The sequence below is a fragment of the Colossoma macropomum genome, unplaced genomic scaffold (assembly GCF_904425465.1).
Source record: "Colossoma macropomum unplaced genomic scaffold, Colossoma_macropomum, whole genome shotgun sequence".
NCBI lineage: Eukaryota > Metazoa > Chordata > Actinopteri > Characiformes > Serrasalmidae > Colossoma > Colossoma macropomum.
This window is the reverse complement of record NW_023494802.1, coordinates 40,335,142-40,351,947: the sequence shown is the minus strand read 5'-3', so window position 1 is coordinate 40,351,947 and position 16,806 is coordinate 40,335,142. Positions and strand designations below refer to the sequence as shown.

The 16,806-nt window shown below is 36.5% G+C and overlaps 1 protein-coding gene across 1 annotated transcript; it reads left to right on the top strand.

Moving 5' to 3' along the window:
- Nucleotides 1-4,037: 4,037 nt before the first annotated feature.
- LOC118822184 (NACHT, LRR and PYD domains-containing protein 12-like) lies at nucleotides 4,038-15,465 on the top strand. The gene is given in 14 exon segments (XM_036591096.1): nucleotides 4,038-4,126; nucleotides 6,178-6,254; nucleotides 8,149-8,265; nucleotides 8,615-8,731; nucleotides 9,016-9,073; nucleotides 9,939-10,143; nucleotides 10,291-11,007; nucleotides 11,010-12,060; nucleotides 12,718-12,891; nucleotides 13,126-13,299; nucleotides 13,518-13,691; nucleotides 13,818-13,991; nucleotides 15,002-15,172; nucleotides 15,288-15,465. Coding segments are annotated over 13 exon segments (3,363 nt in total). The 5' UTR covers nucleotides 4,038-4,126; nucleotides 6,178-6,201.
- Nucleotides 15,466-16,806: the final 1,341 nt, after the last annotated feature.

Here is a 16,806-nt window from a genome sequence, read left to right as displayed (position 1 = left end):
CAGCTAGCAATCTGAAGCAGTAGGAGGAAATTTATTTGGACTGAAAACTGTTCTGTCCCCATGGAAGTGCATGGGCTTATAAAAGTGGTAAATCTGTCAGTAATCTAATTTCTGTACTGCGTGGCTTTGTACTTCATTACACCCAATTACTCACTTTTGGCATGACTGGTTTGCCAGCAGAATGTAGACTATTTCAAACAGGGTCACTGTTTAAAAGAGTCACTCCAAACTATGAAGTGGGTAAAGTTTTATTTCAGTTCATATTTACTTCGTTTTTGTTGCAACGTTTTTGTAAATAAAGCAAAGTCTTGCACCTTCACTGGTTCTGTGTGTGTTCTGTGTTACTTGAAGAGTGTCTATATAACACATTAATAACATCTTACATAATGCTTCACAACATGTTCATGAACATTTAAATCAACATTGATAAAGCATACATGTGTTACATGATATTTTTAATAAAACAACTGGACACTACATTAACAACTTAATAGAACTATGTAGATACACGGTTACTTTTAGCCAAAAAAGATTCATTTTACCCTTTAAATATCACTACTGTAGCTGACAGCTTGGCTCTTTTCTGAGACATAATGCTAGAACAGTAAGTTGCAAAACAGATACAGGAAACCTTTTTTCTTACAAGAAATCTATTAGCTGTGACACGTTGGAAAATAGCTAAGGTCTTAAGAAAACTGTTGAAATGTCAATCCTTACTGCTAACACTTGCACATGAACTCGGTTTGTAAATTTCCTAACTACAGCTTTTATTTTCCAAAATATCCAGGAACAGTTCATATGACATATGTTTGTTATGTTTATGTGATAAAACATGGATGTGTCACACAAATATCCAGAGTGAATATGGTTTTTATTTATTATGCATTAAGCTTTATTCTATAAGAGCTGTATTAGTTCATAGTTGGAGGTCTGTTTGGTGAAAGTTATTACTAATTGCATTGTAATAGTGCACAATAAGTGATGGTGTTATGAAAATTATTGTGCATGAATTCATCACCGAGATCACATCTTATTAGTGTATAATTGGCAACATTATATACTTATATGGCCTAGATAGCATTGAACAACTATATTGATTAGAGGCTTGAAAGTGCTAGACAAGTTTTCAAAATTTGCATTACAAATTCTACATCTATTCATGATATTTGACTGCAAAAAATGACTGAAAACTCTTCCATAAAAGTGTTCAATTTATCTGCAATTTGTTGTTAAAACTGATTGAAAGTAACTGAAAATATTCTGAGCTTGTATGTTTTAGCTACCAAAAAGCCATGATTTTTACTTTACAATATGGCCTGCACAATGATTTACTAAAACCTTGTTATGCACTAATAAGATGTTAATTTGGGTGATTAATTAATTCTCAGTCACATAATATCTTAAAATCTTTCTTGTGCATTATTACAACTAAAATGCAATTATTAGTGACTTTCATTTAACATGCCTTCAATTATGTACTAATGCAGGTCATAGAGTAAAGCCTCATGTATTGTGAATACATCATTCAGAAGTGTGTAAATGCAACTTTTTTAAACAAAGAACAATGACTTAGATAATATGACTTAGAATAGATTCAAAGCATGTGTTCCTTAAAATATTTTTATGAATATAAACAACTGCTATAAAAAAACTGTACATTCAATTTAAAAGCTTTTCCTTTATACAATAAATATATACCTTCCTGACATTACATTGCCTAGTAGAAGCCACCTCAGATACGTTTTTATAAAATAACAACATTACACAATTACATCACTCTACAACCTTAAAAAAGCTTAATTATGGGCCCTTAAGGGAACAACACAGTGCCGCAAATTTACTTTAGGATGAGCTCTCACTCAGCCTTGAGTTCTCCTTGTGGAGGCCTGTACTGAGACTAAGCTGATAATTTGGTAAAAACAAGAAGTAGTCTCTCATTTCCCTTCTCTTTTGAGCTTTCTCGCTGCGTCAGACGAAACCCCATTAGACTTCCCTGACTTTTCCTAATATATATTCCTGAGCTCCTTGTGTATGATGAAAGAAACATATGTCCTTTTCCTGGATTTGTGAGTTACACCCTCCTGTGAAAGCCTGTCACTCTCAGGCTGCCTTCTGTCCTGTGGGTTGCACCTCTTTAGAACTCTGGTCTCCAGTTTTGCATCTGATCTCTCTGCTGGGAGAGCCGTCACATTTTGCCTTTGATAGTCTTTTGAGTTTACTCATTTTCCCGAGGCCTAATCCTGCCTGTTCCTTAGTTCTGTTTCTGTACTTGGATCCACCCATCACCCTTTGTCTGTGGCTCACTTTGTTAGCAGGATTAGGGTCTGCGTTTGGTTCCGCCCCATGGCCAGCCAGCCCATTACAAAACATGTTGTAAAAGTCCAGTAAATGTTTTTGAATCTGCCATAACCCAACATTTAAGCCCAGCTTCACTAGGATTCTATGGGATATGCTTCCGCTGGCTGTATGTGAAGACAAGCAGAGAGGGGTTTCTTTGAAATGTCTTAATTAGCAGTATAGGCAAACAAAGAAAATGTTTGATAAGAGGTGATGGGTGTTTTAAAATCTTGCATTATAATTTTTTTTAAGTATTGTCTGTGGTTTTAAAGTTTTGGCTGGAGCAGATATTAAAGGGAAACCCTTTGTGAATTTTCTTCACTTTTTCATTTACTATATAGACGTTTCAAAGTGTACTGTCCACACCTCAGGCCAAAGGTCCACACACAAAAACTAAGCTGCAAAAATAGCTTAAATTCATCATTTTTGTGATGACCAATGCATTTACATACATCCACCTATTTAGGTTACAGCCCATTCTCGCTGAAGTTGTACAGGTCATTCTACAGAAACGTCCACTTTTCTGTCTCTCCATAAGAGTCACTGGTGTTACTGATCCTCATTGGTGTTACACATAAGAAAGTGAACACCAGAGACATTTTTAATGAAAAATGCATTTTACAAAATGGCTGCTACAGAGCATCAAACCATATGTTGTCAATCATGAAATATCCACTAAAATATGTAATTTAATCCATTTGTATTCTATTTTTTCACAATTACCTCAGAATAAAGTCGGTCACACCAGTGACTTCAGCTAAAAGCTTCATATGAAATCATGAGCTAAATGAGAAAATCTCTGATAACTGAAAGACTCAGTGGACTCACCATGTGCTTTTCTTCATAGATCCTCAGAAAACAGGTAAAAGGAAGTTGAGTGATGTCATCAGTGTGACTTTTATTTCAAAATAAGAGATTTTTTGTTATGCAGTAACACCAGTAACTCGACTCCTGGGGACAACAACGTTCATTATATATTTTATAATATTTATTTGGCGTTTGTTTTCTTTATGTCATTTAATTTCTATATTCCATAGTCATGTATAAATTATTTATCACTTCTGTGGTGCTTGTAATTCTAGATGATTTAAAAAGCAATATTGCTAAATTGATGACTCAAGAAGGTTTAATTGTTACAATAACTAATTTCTTTATTTTAAAATATAAATAAATTGTAACACTAACGTTTTTCAAGTGCAATATATCTGTAAATGCTAGGAACACAATTATTGACATTTCTGTAGAATGATCCATAAAGACTGATTTAGCTTAAATTTTTGAATGAAGATCAATACAGGACATCCAATCAAAACAGAGCTCATTTAGATATATGTCTTAAAGGCTCAATAACAAAAACAGCTTGTTTAATTCTACAGACATGGAGAGAAGCTGTAAGAGGTCAGTGTAAATACAAATTCTGACTGTTTTGCTTCAAAACTCCACATTAACATGATAAGTTTACCTCATTAGAAAAAAAAATACAAGACAAATGTAGGATATGGGCCCTTTAAGCACTTCCAGTCATGACATCTGTTTAATGGTTTCCCACAGTAGGCTAACTGTTTAGTGCATGTTGCACAACATTAAAGGTTCACAAGCACTGTATATCTATCCTTGGAGTGTCTAGCCTAGAAATCTGTTTGAAAAACATGTAGTAAACCTTTTATTTACATTCTCTGCTTCCTGGAGATTCATTTACATGATCAGGAATAAACCAGTTCAGTGTGAGACACACTCTCAGGGTCTATCACCGTGACTGGAACCCAAATCACACTTGGAGAGAAACGCAGTAAGTGTCTAAATCTTTGCTGAAATGTGTGAATAACAGCAGATGTAGTTGATGTGGTTAGATAGCAGAAGATATAGTCCCACTCTGACTACTAGCAGAGCTCTGTAGCATTTCAGCTGCACTTGCTTTCTTTTCACATAGCAGGCACCATCTGATCAACTTACTCAGTTCCACGTACCTGAGCAAAATTTTGTTGGAAATTTAAAGCATAAATCAGTTACATGTTAATCATTAACATTGAGTTCCTTGTTCCTTTCAATGTTTAATTCCATTATGCTGGCACCATCTAAATTGCTTTGCAAATTGTTACACCTCTCAGTCTTGAGCTTTCATTTTATTTTAAACTCAGAGACCATCAAAAATAGAAGAATCGAGTCTAACACACTTCAGTTTTTATGCTGATTGAAGCTGGATGGGCTGAGAAGTTCCATTGTAGTTGTATTAGTCAGTACTTAAGTACTTTTTGAGTTGCTAGTTTTGTGCTTCTACTGAAGTTGTTTTATGGAAAAGTAACTTTACCAGTAACTTTATCATTGCCTCACAGAAGTAACAATACTACTGCCTAAGTATGGGTTTAGGCTGCTGTACCCACCTCCTGAGATATTGAACAATTTAACCTTTGCGTGGTATTGGGGTCTGTGAGACCCATTTTCAATGTTTACCAAAAGAAAAATGACGTGATTAAATTATTATTTCAACCTTGGATTCCTTGGCCTTTGATCATCTTTCTGTGAAGAACATATACATGTATCACACTGTTCACCCCCTACACATTTATGTTACACATGTGGTGTTGGGTGAACCCGTGGGGAATAAAAGTGTGGAGGTGCTGTGTCTCTTTACTCTGTTCTCCTCCTACATGGCCTGCTGTGCGTGTGTGTATGTGTGTCTGTGTGTGTATGTGTTTGTATATGTGTGTGTGTATGTGTTTGTATATATGGGTGTGTGTCTGTGTGTGTGTGTGTTTGTATATGTGTGTGTGTGTGAGAGAGAGGGTGGACAACATGGACAGGCTGCTGACTGGCTACAGCTGCTAAAGGAGAACCCTACGCTGGCCACTTGTGATATTTTAAACAACTGGTATTTTTACATAAATTATTATGGCTGTATTGGTTTAACAATAATGTGATGGGTCCACCAGACCACTGAGTAACAAACACATCAGCACCACACAAGGGTTAAAGCAGCCTGTTATCCTAGATCATCTTATCTTTCCATCATTATCTTTATTATGATGTCAATACATTTTTACAACATAAACATTTTGTAAAATATTGCCAAGGTTGATTTTTAACAATGCAATAAATCCTACAATAGCACACTCTTATAGATGGCTCTTCAAGGATTCCTTACTAAAGGCAGTGGCTCATACTACCATAATTTCTATATAGGACCATTTTATGCTTAAATGGTTCTCTGCATGGTGAAATTGTTCTTCAGATTGATGGATAATGTGTCATGTATGGTTCTATATAGAACCTTTTTGAAAATGATTCTATATAGCACCAAAAAGGGTTCTGCTATTGTTATGTTATGTTATGTCAAGCTTGTAACTATATAAAAGCACTTTTTGGTGCTACACAGAACCATTTTCAAGAAAGTTCTACACAAGAACCATACACAACACATCCTCCATAAATCTGAAGAACCATTTCACCAGGCAAATGGATGTATATAGGACTCTTATTTCTAAATAGAACCATTCCCTTGAAGAACCCTCTTTTTTTAAGAGTGCAGATATTCCTACCTTCTGATCATGGCTGTCGCTGTCTGATGTAAACTGTGCAGGAATACCATAGATATTAGAACCGCACTTCTCTGGCTTCCATGCACTTCCACATTCCAATAGGAAGCAAAGACTGTTTGTCAAGTTAAATGTTAGCAAGTAGCAAGCAACTGCCATCTGAGACTGTGACAAGAGCTCCCCTGTTTTTAAAAGTTTGACCCAGTAATGGACTGGGAAATCTTTCCCATCTGAAGCAGAGCAGTTTTTGCTTTCAAGTGACTTTCAAATTCCTACAAACCCATTTTATATGGTCTGCCCTATATAGGACAGTACAGGACTTGCATGAAACATGGCCTCCAAAGCGAGGTTTTCTGAGGAGGACGACACAAAGGAACCTGAGAGGTGAGACACTGCATAAAGTATGTTCTCACATTCACCAAAATAAGATCAATAATCTTAGCCTAGTTTGTGCTCTTTTAGTCTTGATTGGCTAGAAAAAGAAACTGCCAGTATACAATACTTATACTTCTAGGTAAATCATCAAATTTTTTATGGTAGTGTTATTTAGACAGCCATCATTACCTACAGTGCCAGCTTACTTTTCTTGTTCCCAGGGTAATTTGAAATATAAATCCATTCTTCGTTTTACTTCATGAAGCCAGATGCTTGTTGGATGAACCCATCAATGTTGTCAGTCATAATATATAACAAATGTAAAATGCCATCATCTTCAGTTAGACCTAACACATATGAATTCTTTCATGTACAAACATTCATATCTGCATTTGAGACATTACAGTTCACCAGAAATATAGGAGCTGGCTTAACTATATACAACCCCATTTCCAAAAAAGTTGGGACACTCTGCAGAATGTAAATAAAAATAGAATGCCATGATTTGCAAATCATGTAAACCATATTTTTAAAGGAGAATACTACACAGACATGTTGAAACTGAACAATTTTATTGTTTTTTGAAAAATATATGCCCATTTTGAATTGGATGCCAACAACATGTTCCAAAAACAGTTGGCAGCATTTCTGGATCCTGTTTATATATGGTTTCTTCTTTGCATTTTAGCGTTTTAACTTGCATTTGTGGATGCAGTGATGAACTGTTTTTACAGACAGTGGTTTTCAGAAGTGTTTCTGAGCCCATGCAATGATTTCCACAACAGAATCATGTCTGTTTTTAATGCGGTGCTGCCTGAAGGCCCAAATATCATGGCCTGTATATATTGGTTTTTAGCCTTGTCCCATGCATACATAGTTTTTTTCTAATTCCCTGAATCTTTTAATGTTATTATGTACCATAGATGATGAAAAGCAAAAGTTCTTTGCTAATTTATATTGAAAAACGTTATTCTTGAATTGTTGCACTGTTTGATCATGCAGTATTTCAGAGAGTGGTGAACCCCTCCCCATGACACACTTCATCATATTCTACATAACTTTCATTAGCTACATTCAAATGGTGGGTGTTGTATGAGAGTTGTAACTGTTTTCTTTCCAGTCAAATAGATGGGTGATGTAATTTTAAACGCTTATAATAAAAGAAGCTGAACTCACAACTTTTTTGTTCTACTGAAAATCGACCCATTTTTCCATAAATCTGGGCTATAAACTATAAACTGATGGTGTCTCTTCAGTGATCTGCTCTATAAAAATTATTTTTATAAAATAATACAAAGAGCGTCTAAGATTTTTGGCTTTCAACAGTAAATTGTAAGCATATAGCAATATGTATATGATCATAAAACACACGTTCTGTTAATTTGAGGGAAGCTTTTATAAAAAAAATAAGTAAATAAATAAAATAAAAATTTACATTTATTTCATGCAGTTACTGAATAATTTGCCTTAAGATTTGGTCACGTAAATTCAGATGGAAAAAAAACAAAATATACTGTGGTCAATAAAAGGTTAGCCATCAGGTGTTTTTTAGCATTACACAACTTTACCAGCCTTTTATTGCCCCTGTCCCAACCTTTTTGGAACATGTTGTTGGCATCAAATTCAAAATGGCCATATATTTTTCAATAATAACATTTCTCAGTTTCAACATTTAATTTGTTGTCTTTGTACTATTTTCACTGAAATATAGGGTTTAAATGATTTGCACATCATTGCATTTTATTTTTGTTTACATTTTACACAGCGTCCCGACTCTTTTGAAAATGGGGTTGTAGTTTATAGCCCAATGTCTCTTTGTCCTATGACAATGGCCACTAATAGAGATGAAATTCATGAAACATGAAAGACTACAACTCTTAACAGGCAGTTCATTGTGTTTTAGTCTGACTCAGGGTAAGTGGACACAGTCACCTGAACCCAGCTGCATATCTATGAAGAGTGATGGCTCAATATTCAGAAATATTGTCTTCGGAGAGAGAGAATGTTCTACTGAGATGAGGTAAGGACAGTCACATGGTTTAGTACAGTGTTTCTGTATTTTATTATATACTTTTTATTTTATCATATGTTTGAGAGCCTCTGTAAATGACATCATGTTCTTAGTAGGCAACCTCCTGAACTTTTATTATGGAGAAGTATATCTCTTGTTGAGTGTGTGTTTAAACCCATTCACTTTCTTAATGTTTAATTATTCATCTCAGTGAGAGAACATTTTGGAATGTGAACATTAGCAGAAAGATGCTGTATTTTAGAAACCACCACTGCCCAAACGGTCTGAAGTTTCTCAATTTTACCATATCAGACATATGAAGTCTACAAATCTTAACAACTGGTTGAATCTGTTTTAGTCTGATTCAGGGTAAGAGATCAAGCTCATCTGATCCCAGCTGTGTGTCTATGAAGAGTGATGGGTCAATGTTCAGAGATACAGTCTTCAGAGAAAAAGACTGTTCTACTGAGTGGAGGTAAGGACAGTCAGTATTTCTGTATTTTATTTGACACTTTTAAATTTTATTATATGTTTAAAAACTTCATTGTAAATGATGCCTTATTTCCAGTAGGTGACCCATCCTATATTTAAAAAAAAAAAATTTACATACATTCACACATACACACCTACAACATGAATAATCGCCTGTCCTGAGCTGAGTCAAGTATGTTGTTTACGATAATGTGTATAATGTGTATTTAATGTTGTGTGTTGTGTGTGTATAGATATCATTTATTGACATTTAAACTTTGCCCACAGAGCCCAAAAGCAAAGATCAAAAGTTACCAACAGAAAAGATTTGGACTCTATATTCAAGGTGTGTGTTTGTTTGTGTATGTTGTTATCAATGTGTGTGTAAACTTGTGTGTACATGTCTTGGAATCATATATAATCTGCATTTCCATGTTGCTTTACCATTTTCATATAAATGTTTAAGTTTAATGTGTTTATAGTTACATTTTAGATTTTCATTGGAAATATATACACTGTAAGAATGAAACTTCTTAATCTAAAGTAAGATCCTTGGTTACCTTAAAATGTTGAGCTCATTGAACTTCTAATATGTAAATTAAGAGAAAAATGATGTGTTTTACATTTGTCAACTTATTATTTAAAGTTCAATAAACTCAGAATTTTAAGTAAATCAGATTAGTTACTTTTAAGTTAAAAAGTTATTTTTTTAATTTACAGTGTACAATACTGTGCAAAAGTGCAAAAGAAAATTGTTTAAAAGAGTTTATCTGGACAATAGCCATGTTTTTATTTGTAATAACACTATATAAAGCTAGAATATATGCAAAAACATTTAACCCAATCAAGAGCAACAAGAATGTCTTGTTCTTTAAAACATAGTTGATATCTTCTGAGCTACTTGCAAGAACAACTGAATTAATTTGATATTTCATGATAATTGGACCAATACAAATGGTCCAAAACTACTTGGAATAAAGTAATGTTACATTAATTTCCATTGTAGTTAAGAATGTTTTACCTTCTTGTGTTAAGTTACCTTGTTAGAGATATAGGGTTTAGTTACAGCAACAATATAGTATGTCCCATGTGAGCCTTGGTAATTTATTGTATATATCCAGTAAATTCTTTAATGGACACTGGACTGAGAACCACTGATCTATGACAATATGATATTTTAATAGTTTTTGGTACTGTTTATTCTCAATTAGAAATTGCAGTACAAAGTCATCTCACTGGTGAAAAATGATCTGAAGAGGATCAAGAAATTACTGCATTCAGATTATGAAGCATGTCCTGAAGATGATATGCAAGTTGAGGAGGATCAGAGTAGTGTCCGAGAGGGTGCACTGAAGATCACACTGCATGTTCTCAGAAGCATGAATCAGACAGACCTTGCAAACACATTACAGATGAGTAAGAGCTCTGTGTTATAGGGTTGAATTTTAAAATAGTAATACTTTCTTAAGTGACACTGATAAAATAGTATTGCTATATAAAATATTACATAAGTAAATAAAGTAAGACTGAATGCTGAAAGCTAAAAGTCACAATAAGTATCAGAACTGGCTCCTGCTTCCCTCGGAAAGCTCAAATCTGCACTTAGGGCCAAATTTCAGAAAATTAATGAAGGAATCGCATTTCATGGAACCTCAACACTTCTGAATGAGATCTACACAGAGCTCTACATCACAGAAGGTGGGAGTGGAGAGGTCAATAATGAGCATGAGGTGAGACTGATAGAGACAGCATCCAGGAGACCAGCAACACAGGAGAGACCCATCAACTGCAATGACACATTTAAGCCCTTACTTCGACAAGATAAGCCCATCAGGACTATGCTGACTAAAGGAGTTGCTGGAATTGGAAAAACAGTGTCTGTGCAGAAGTTCATTCTGGACTGGGCTGAAGGAAAAGCAAACAAGGACATTTTTTTCATATTTCCACTTCCTTTTAGGGAGCTGAATATAATTAAGAAGGAAAAACTCAGTCTTGTGGATCTTCTGCATTGCTTTTTCATAACAACAAAGGAATTAAAGCTAAGAGACTATGACCAGTACAAAGTCTTGTTCATCTTTGATGGTCTGGATGAATGTCGACTTCCTTTGGATTTCCGAAACAATGAGAATTTACTTGACATAACACAGTCAGCTTCAGTGGATGTTCTGCTGACAAACCTTATCAAGGGGAATCTGCTTCCCTCTGCTCTTCTCTGGATCACCTCTCGACCAGCAGCAGCCAATCAGATCCCTCCTGAATGTGTCGATCAGGTAACAGAGGTACAGGGTTCAGTGACCCTCAGAAAGAGGAATACTTCAGAAAGAAGATCATTGACCAGAGTTTGGCCAACAGAATCATCACACACTTGAAGTCCTCAAGAAGCCTCTACATCATGTGCCACATACCGGCCTTCTGCTGGATTACAGCTACTGTTCTAGAGAGAATATTTGATAAAGTGAAGAGTGGAGAGATCCCCAAGACTCTCACTCAAATGTTCATATACTTTATGATCTTTCAAATCAAACATAGCAGCCAAAAGTACCAAGGAAAAAGTGACCCTGATCCTGACCAGACTAGAAAGATCATCTGGGCACTGGGAAAACTGGCTTTCCAACAACTAGAAAAAGGCAACCTGATCTTCTATGAGGAAGACCTGAGAGAGTGTGGCATTGAGGTCAGTGATGCATCAGTGTACTCGGCAGTCTGCACTCAGATCTTCAGAGAGGAGTTGGGGCTGCACCTGGGGAAGGTGTTCAGCTTTGTGCATCTGAGTGTTCAGGAGTTTCTGGCTGCTTTATTTGCACTTCTCTCCTTTATCTCTGAGAACAAAAATGTGCTAGAACAACAAGCTGTATTCAACGCTACAATGAGTGATTTCCTCGAGTGTGCAGTGGACAGGACCTTACAGAGTGAGAATGGACACCTGGATCTTTTCCTCCGCTTTCTTCTTGGTCTGTCACTGGAGTCCAATCAGATTCTCCTACAGAGCCTGCTACAGGCTGGAAGCAGCTCTCACAACCACGAGAAAACAGTCGAGTACATTAAGGAGATGATCAGGAAGAATTGCTCTACAAATAAAAGCATCAATCTGTTCCATTGTTTGAATGAACTCAATGATCATTCTTTAGTGCAGGAAGTGCAAACATACCTGAGCAGAGGAAATCAACACTCTCTCTCTAGAATTAGTCTCTCTCCTGCTCAATGGTCAGCTCTGGTGTTTGTGTTGCTGAACTCAGTTGAGGTGCTGGATGAGTTTGACCTGACAAAATATGGCAGATCAGAGGAATGCTTTCAAAGACTGTTTCCAGTGATCAAGGCATGCCGAAAGGCTGTGTGAGTACTTTTAATTATAAACGTGTTTCAACATTTCTTAATATAAATATGCAAACCAAATATGTGCAACAAATATGTATAATGAAGATCACAGTGATCTGAATGCACAATTTTATAGGATATTGGGTTTCCGAAAGACAGTCACAGTTGAAGTAGCCAAGCGTGTTTGAAAGTGTTAGGTCTGATTAGCAAAATGGGAAGCTCAAGCAATAATCCACATGTAAAGGAGTTGGATAAAATAGTGGATAACACTCCTTTCCCACTTTAGACAGCATCCTTTAATATTAAAGAAATGCATGTAACTGGAACAAAAGAAAAGAGTAAGAGTAGAACAGAAAAACAGGCATGTATGAGTAAACTGAGCTTATTACTCATTCACCTTTTATTAGCTTCATTCTTAAAAAAAAGTGAAGCAGAGCAAGCTGGGAGCCAGCTGTGTTGTATGGTGGCAAATTCCCACCACTCTACCACGTTGCATCATGCCGTTTATCCCAGAAGAGCTGAAATAGTCTGATATTGATAACTTCAGCTTCTAAGAGTGTGCAACTGGATTGGAAGAGCTCAAGTACTTGACTTGCTAGCAAAGGCAGACTTGCCTGCTGCCATGCTTCACTGCATAAATGGTAATGTTGTGACTCACAATATTTTCTCTCTTAGGCTGTGTGGTTGTAATCTCACAGAGAAAAGCTGTGCAGCTCTTTCCTCAGCTCTCAGCTCAAACACTTCAAGTCTGAGAGAGCTGCACCTGAGTAAGAATGAACTCCAAGATTCAGGAGTGAAGCTGCTCTCAGCTGGACTGGAGAATCCACACTGTAAATTGGAGACACTGGGGTGAGATGATCATTTTCTCACTGAGGATGGAGATAACACACACAGACAGTGGATTAACACTGTGTGTGTGTGTGTGTGTGTGTAAAAAGAGAAAAAGGGATTTTTTAAAAATAGCTCTTTTTGTAGTTTATTTTTCTGTAATTCAGCTTCAATTTGGCTGATATGACAAATGTTTTGAAGCATTGTGTGTATTTTGTAAATGTTAGTGTACTGAGATCATCCTCACTCTCCTAGACTGAGATGGTGTAATCTCACAGAGGAAAGTTGTACGGTTCTGGCCTCAGCTCTCAGCTCAAACACCTCAATTCTGAGAGAATTAAATCTGAGTTACAATAAACTACAGGATTCAGGAGTGAAGCTACTCTCCATTGGACTGAAGAATCTAAACTGTAAACTGGAGATACTGAAGTAAGTTTATCACTTTCTTACTGTGGATACCTAACAGGTGTAGTTTCTCACATCAAAAACTGTGAATGTGTGTGTGAAAAGAGATGATACTGTATTTTATGCATAGTACACTATCATTTAAGCATCCTGCTGAATCTAATACCAATATGCATTTTGCAGTTTTGGTTGTGTGTGTTTTTTGACAATGATGCTATGATACAATCACTATTCTCTCCTAGACTGTTTGTATGTAACCTCACAGAGGAAAGCTGTGCAGCTCTGGCCTCAGTTCTTAGCTCAAACACTTCAAATCTGAGACAACTGGACCTTCGTGACAATAAACTGCAGGATTCAGGAGTGAAACTGCTCTTTGCTGCACTGGAGAATCCACATTGTAAACTGCAGAACCTGGGGTAAGAATATCATAGCTTACTAAGAGTTACTATCTTGTTAATAGTCTTAATACAGGTATGTGTTTTGTAGTTATACTTGGATATGTGTGTTTTTATGTTTGAAATTGCAGTCATTTTTTCTCCTAGGCTGTGTTGGTGTAATCTCACAGAGGAAAGTTGTGCAGTTCTGGCATCAGCTCTTAGCTCAACCTCCTCAAGTCTGAGAGAACTGAGCCTGAGTTACAACAAACTACATGATTCCGGAGTGAAGCTGCTCTCTGCTGGACTTAAGAGTCCAAACTGTAAACTGGAGAAACTTGGGTAGTTGTTGTGGTTTACTCTGGGGTGCTGTTAAAATCATAGGGAGGCAGAGGAGTGAATTTTCTCACTCATAAATACAAGGACAGAATAACAGGCAATAGTCAGAGTGTGTAAGTCTAAGGTTGTAAAATTGCCAATAAACAACAAAATGCTTAAGAGAACAGCACCACAAACATGTAACCAAAGGGCTAATGGCTAAATATTATTCATAGCAGGCTGAAAATCAGTAACTCACTATCATCACTAACTCAACCATATCTGTGAATGTGAAACCAACTTGAATGTACATGAACTAAAAAGTGCATATAACGGTTTATCATAAGAACTGTATATATAAAGTCATACAGCACATAAGCAAATCTATTTGAGATTATTTAAACTCTCACTTCAGTTTGAGGTAAGTATTTGATGTAGGTATCTAATTTGTATGATGTTAATTAGTGGTTACATTAGCCTTGTAGCTCCACTGCAAAACTAAAGAAGGACACTTGGCTTGGTGACTTGGTGGATCAACTTTATTTGAGATAAAGTTGATTATTCACCAAACAATTGCATTTGAGCTCTCATCCTCATAGAATGTGATAAATTGTCTGTGTTTGTGTGTGTGTGTGTGTGTGTGTGTGTGTGTGTGTGTGTTTATGTGTGTGTGTAAAGGTAGGCAACATGGCTGCATGTTATAGTTATTGTGATAAATCACAATATGCATTTCCGAGTATACATATTATCAGTGCATCTAGAACACTGAACAGATACATATATCATAAAAAAGACAGAAGTGTCTGTTTTTCTGTTTTTTGATTCATATGTTTTGTGAAATTCTCTTCAGGTCTCATGATTCCTTATACATTTTGCCATATTTCCCATCTTTATATTTGCATTTTTTTTAGCATTACTGTTTTTTTTCCTATTTTGCCAGCTGACCTGTGAGTATGTATTTTTGTGGGTTAATTGTGTGTGTTTTCTGTTTTTGAAATGGCTGTGTTAATGAAGTATAACCATTTCTCTTCTAGGCTGTGTGGCTGTAATCTCTCAGAGAACAGCTGTGCAGTTCTGGCCTCAGTTCTCAGCACAAACTCCTGTCTGAGAGTGCTGAAGTTGAGTGTCAATGATCTGCAGGATTCAGGAATGAAGCTGCTCTCTGCTGGACTGGAGAAGCAATGCTGTAAACTGGAGACACTAAGGTGAGATCACCAACTCTTTCTCTCTCACACACATAGGTAGTCTCATTCTTTTGCCTTCTATCTATGCATGTGCACCATCTGTGCCTACAAGGAGTTTTCCTCCTTCATGCGACAGGTTATGTAACTGCAGTATTACAGAAGAAGGCTCTGTTGCTCTGGCTTCAGCTCTGAAATCAAACCCCTCACACCTGAAAGAGCTGGACCTGACCCACAATAAACCAGGAGAGTCAGGAATGAAGCTGCTGTCTGATCTACTGAAGGATCCACACTGTAAATTGGAGAAACTACAGTAAGTTACTGACTTGCTGCCTCTTTTGTCACACAGAGATAGAAATGTTATTAGCATTTTGGAAGACTTCAGCTTTGCTAAATCGATTATGTTAAACAACAGCAGGCAATAAAAATTAAACTTCTCATAGAGGAATTACTCAAACAAGGCACAACTCTAGTCAAAATTGATCATAAATGCAAATTTCAACATTAGTGTAATGAAGACTGTCCAGATAGGTTTGAATCCATGATTCCTGTTTACTCAAAACCTAGTATCAAAAATCACAAAAACCAGAATCAGAGTCAGAGACAATCCGAGAAGTCAAAAAAAAACAAAAACAACAAAAAACAGAACAGATCACAGGTACAAACAGAGTCAAGAAGTATAGAAAATTTCCAGGCAATCCAAAAATAATCCAACAGATGTGAACAAACACCGCTTGTTACGCAGATGAACTGGCAATACTTCGCAGAGATCCAGTGTGAGTGAAGGTCCTTATAAAGGGAGGTTAATGAGCTGCAGGTGAGAGAGTTCAAGGTGTAACTAGGAAGCAAGTCAGTACGCAGCTAAACTCATGTCTGGTCGGTGCATGTGTAAATTTGAGTGTAAAATTTTAACAAATGGAAACACTGCCAACATATAATGGGTAAATGTGGATCAGAATTTGTAACCTTGGATCTTTATTAGGTCATTAGGACCAGGAATTTGTCAAATTTAGCAGGCCTAGAAAGCTTTAACACTGCACTTGCACTTGAAAGCCTATGTCCACACACACGTCATCTTACTAGCTGTTCTAGTGCCAGAGGAGAAAAAAGAAGCTGCTCCAATCCATAGATATACATACTTAGATGCTGCGTTGTCTGTTGTTCTCTATCTGAGGCAATACCACTGCACGTCCGCCATGTTGGAGAGGTCAAGATTTGTTTGTGAACAAATTCACTTGTATTGAGAGACGATGAGTCTCAGGATGAAATCAGCCACAACTTCCTTATTACTCAACCGATTTTCACCAAATTTCTTTTGTTATAATCCCCAGACACTGTTTAATCTAGGTTGCATGGGCTACTCTCAGTAGCTTTTATTTCTATAATAACGGATTGTGATAATTAGCCATCTGGACCAGCAGGAAAGTATTCAGTCTGCACCTGATGTTAAGAACCGATCAATCCACCAGCAAATTCATCAATATGTGAATCACTTCTAGTCTTAATATACATTAAAATAAAATACCCCCCCCCCAAAAACACAGTAAGAAGGGGTGAAGCTAAAGTTGGCTTCCTATTCGCCAGCTTCTTGTCCAAGTTTTGTGATCCAGCTTCTTGTTTGAATTTTCCCATTCCACCTTAAATTGTGCAGCTTCAGG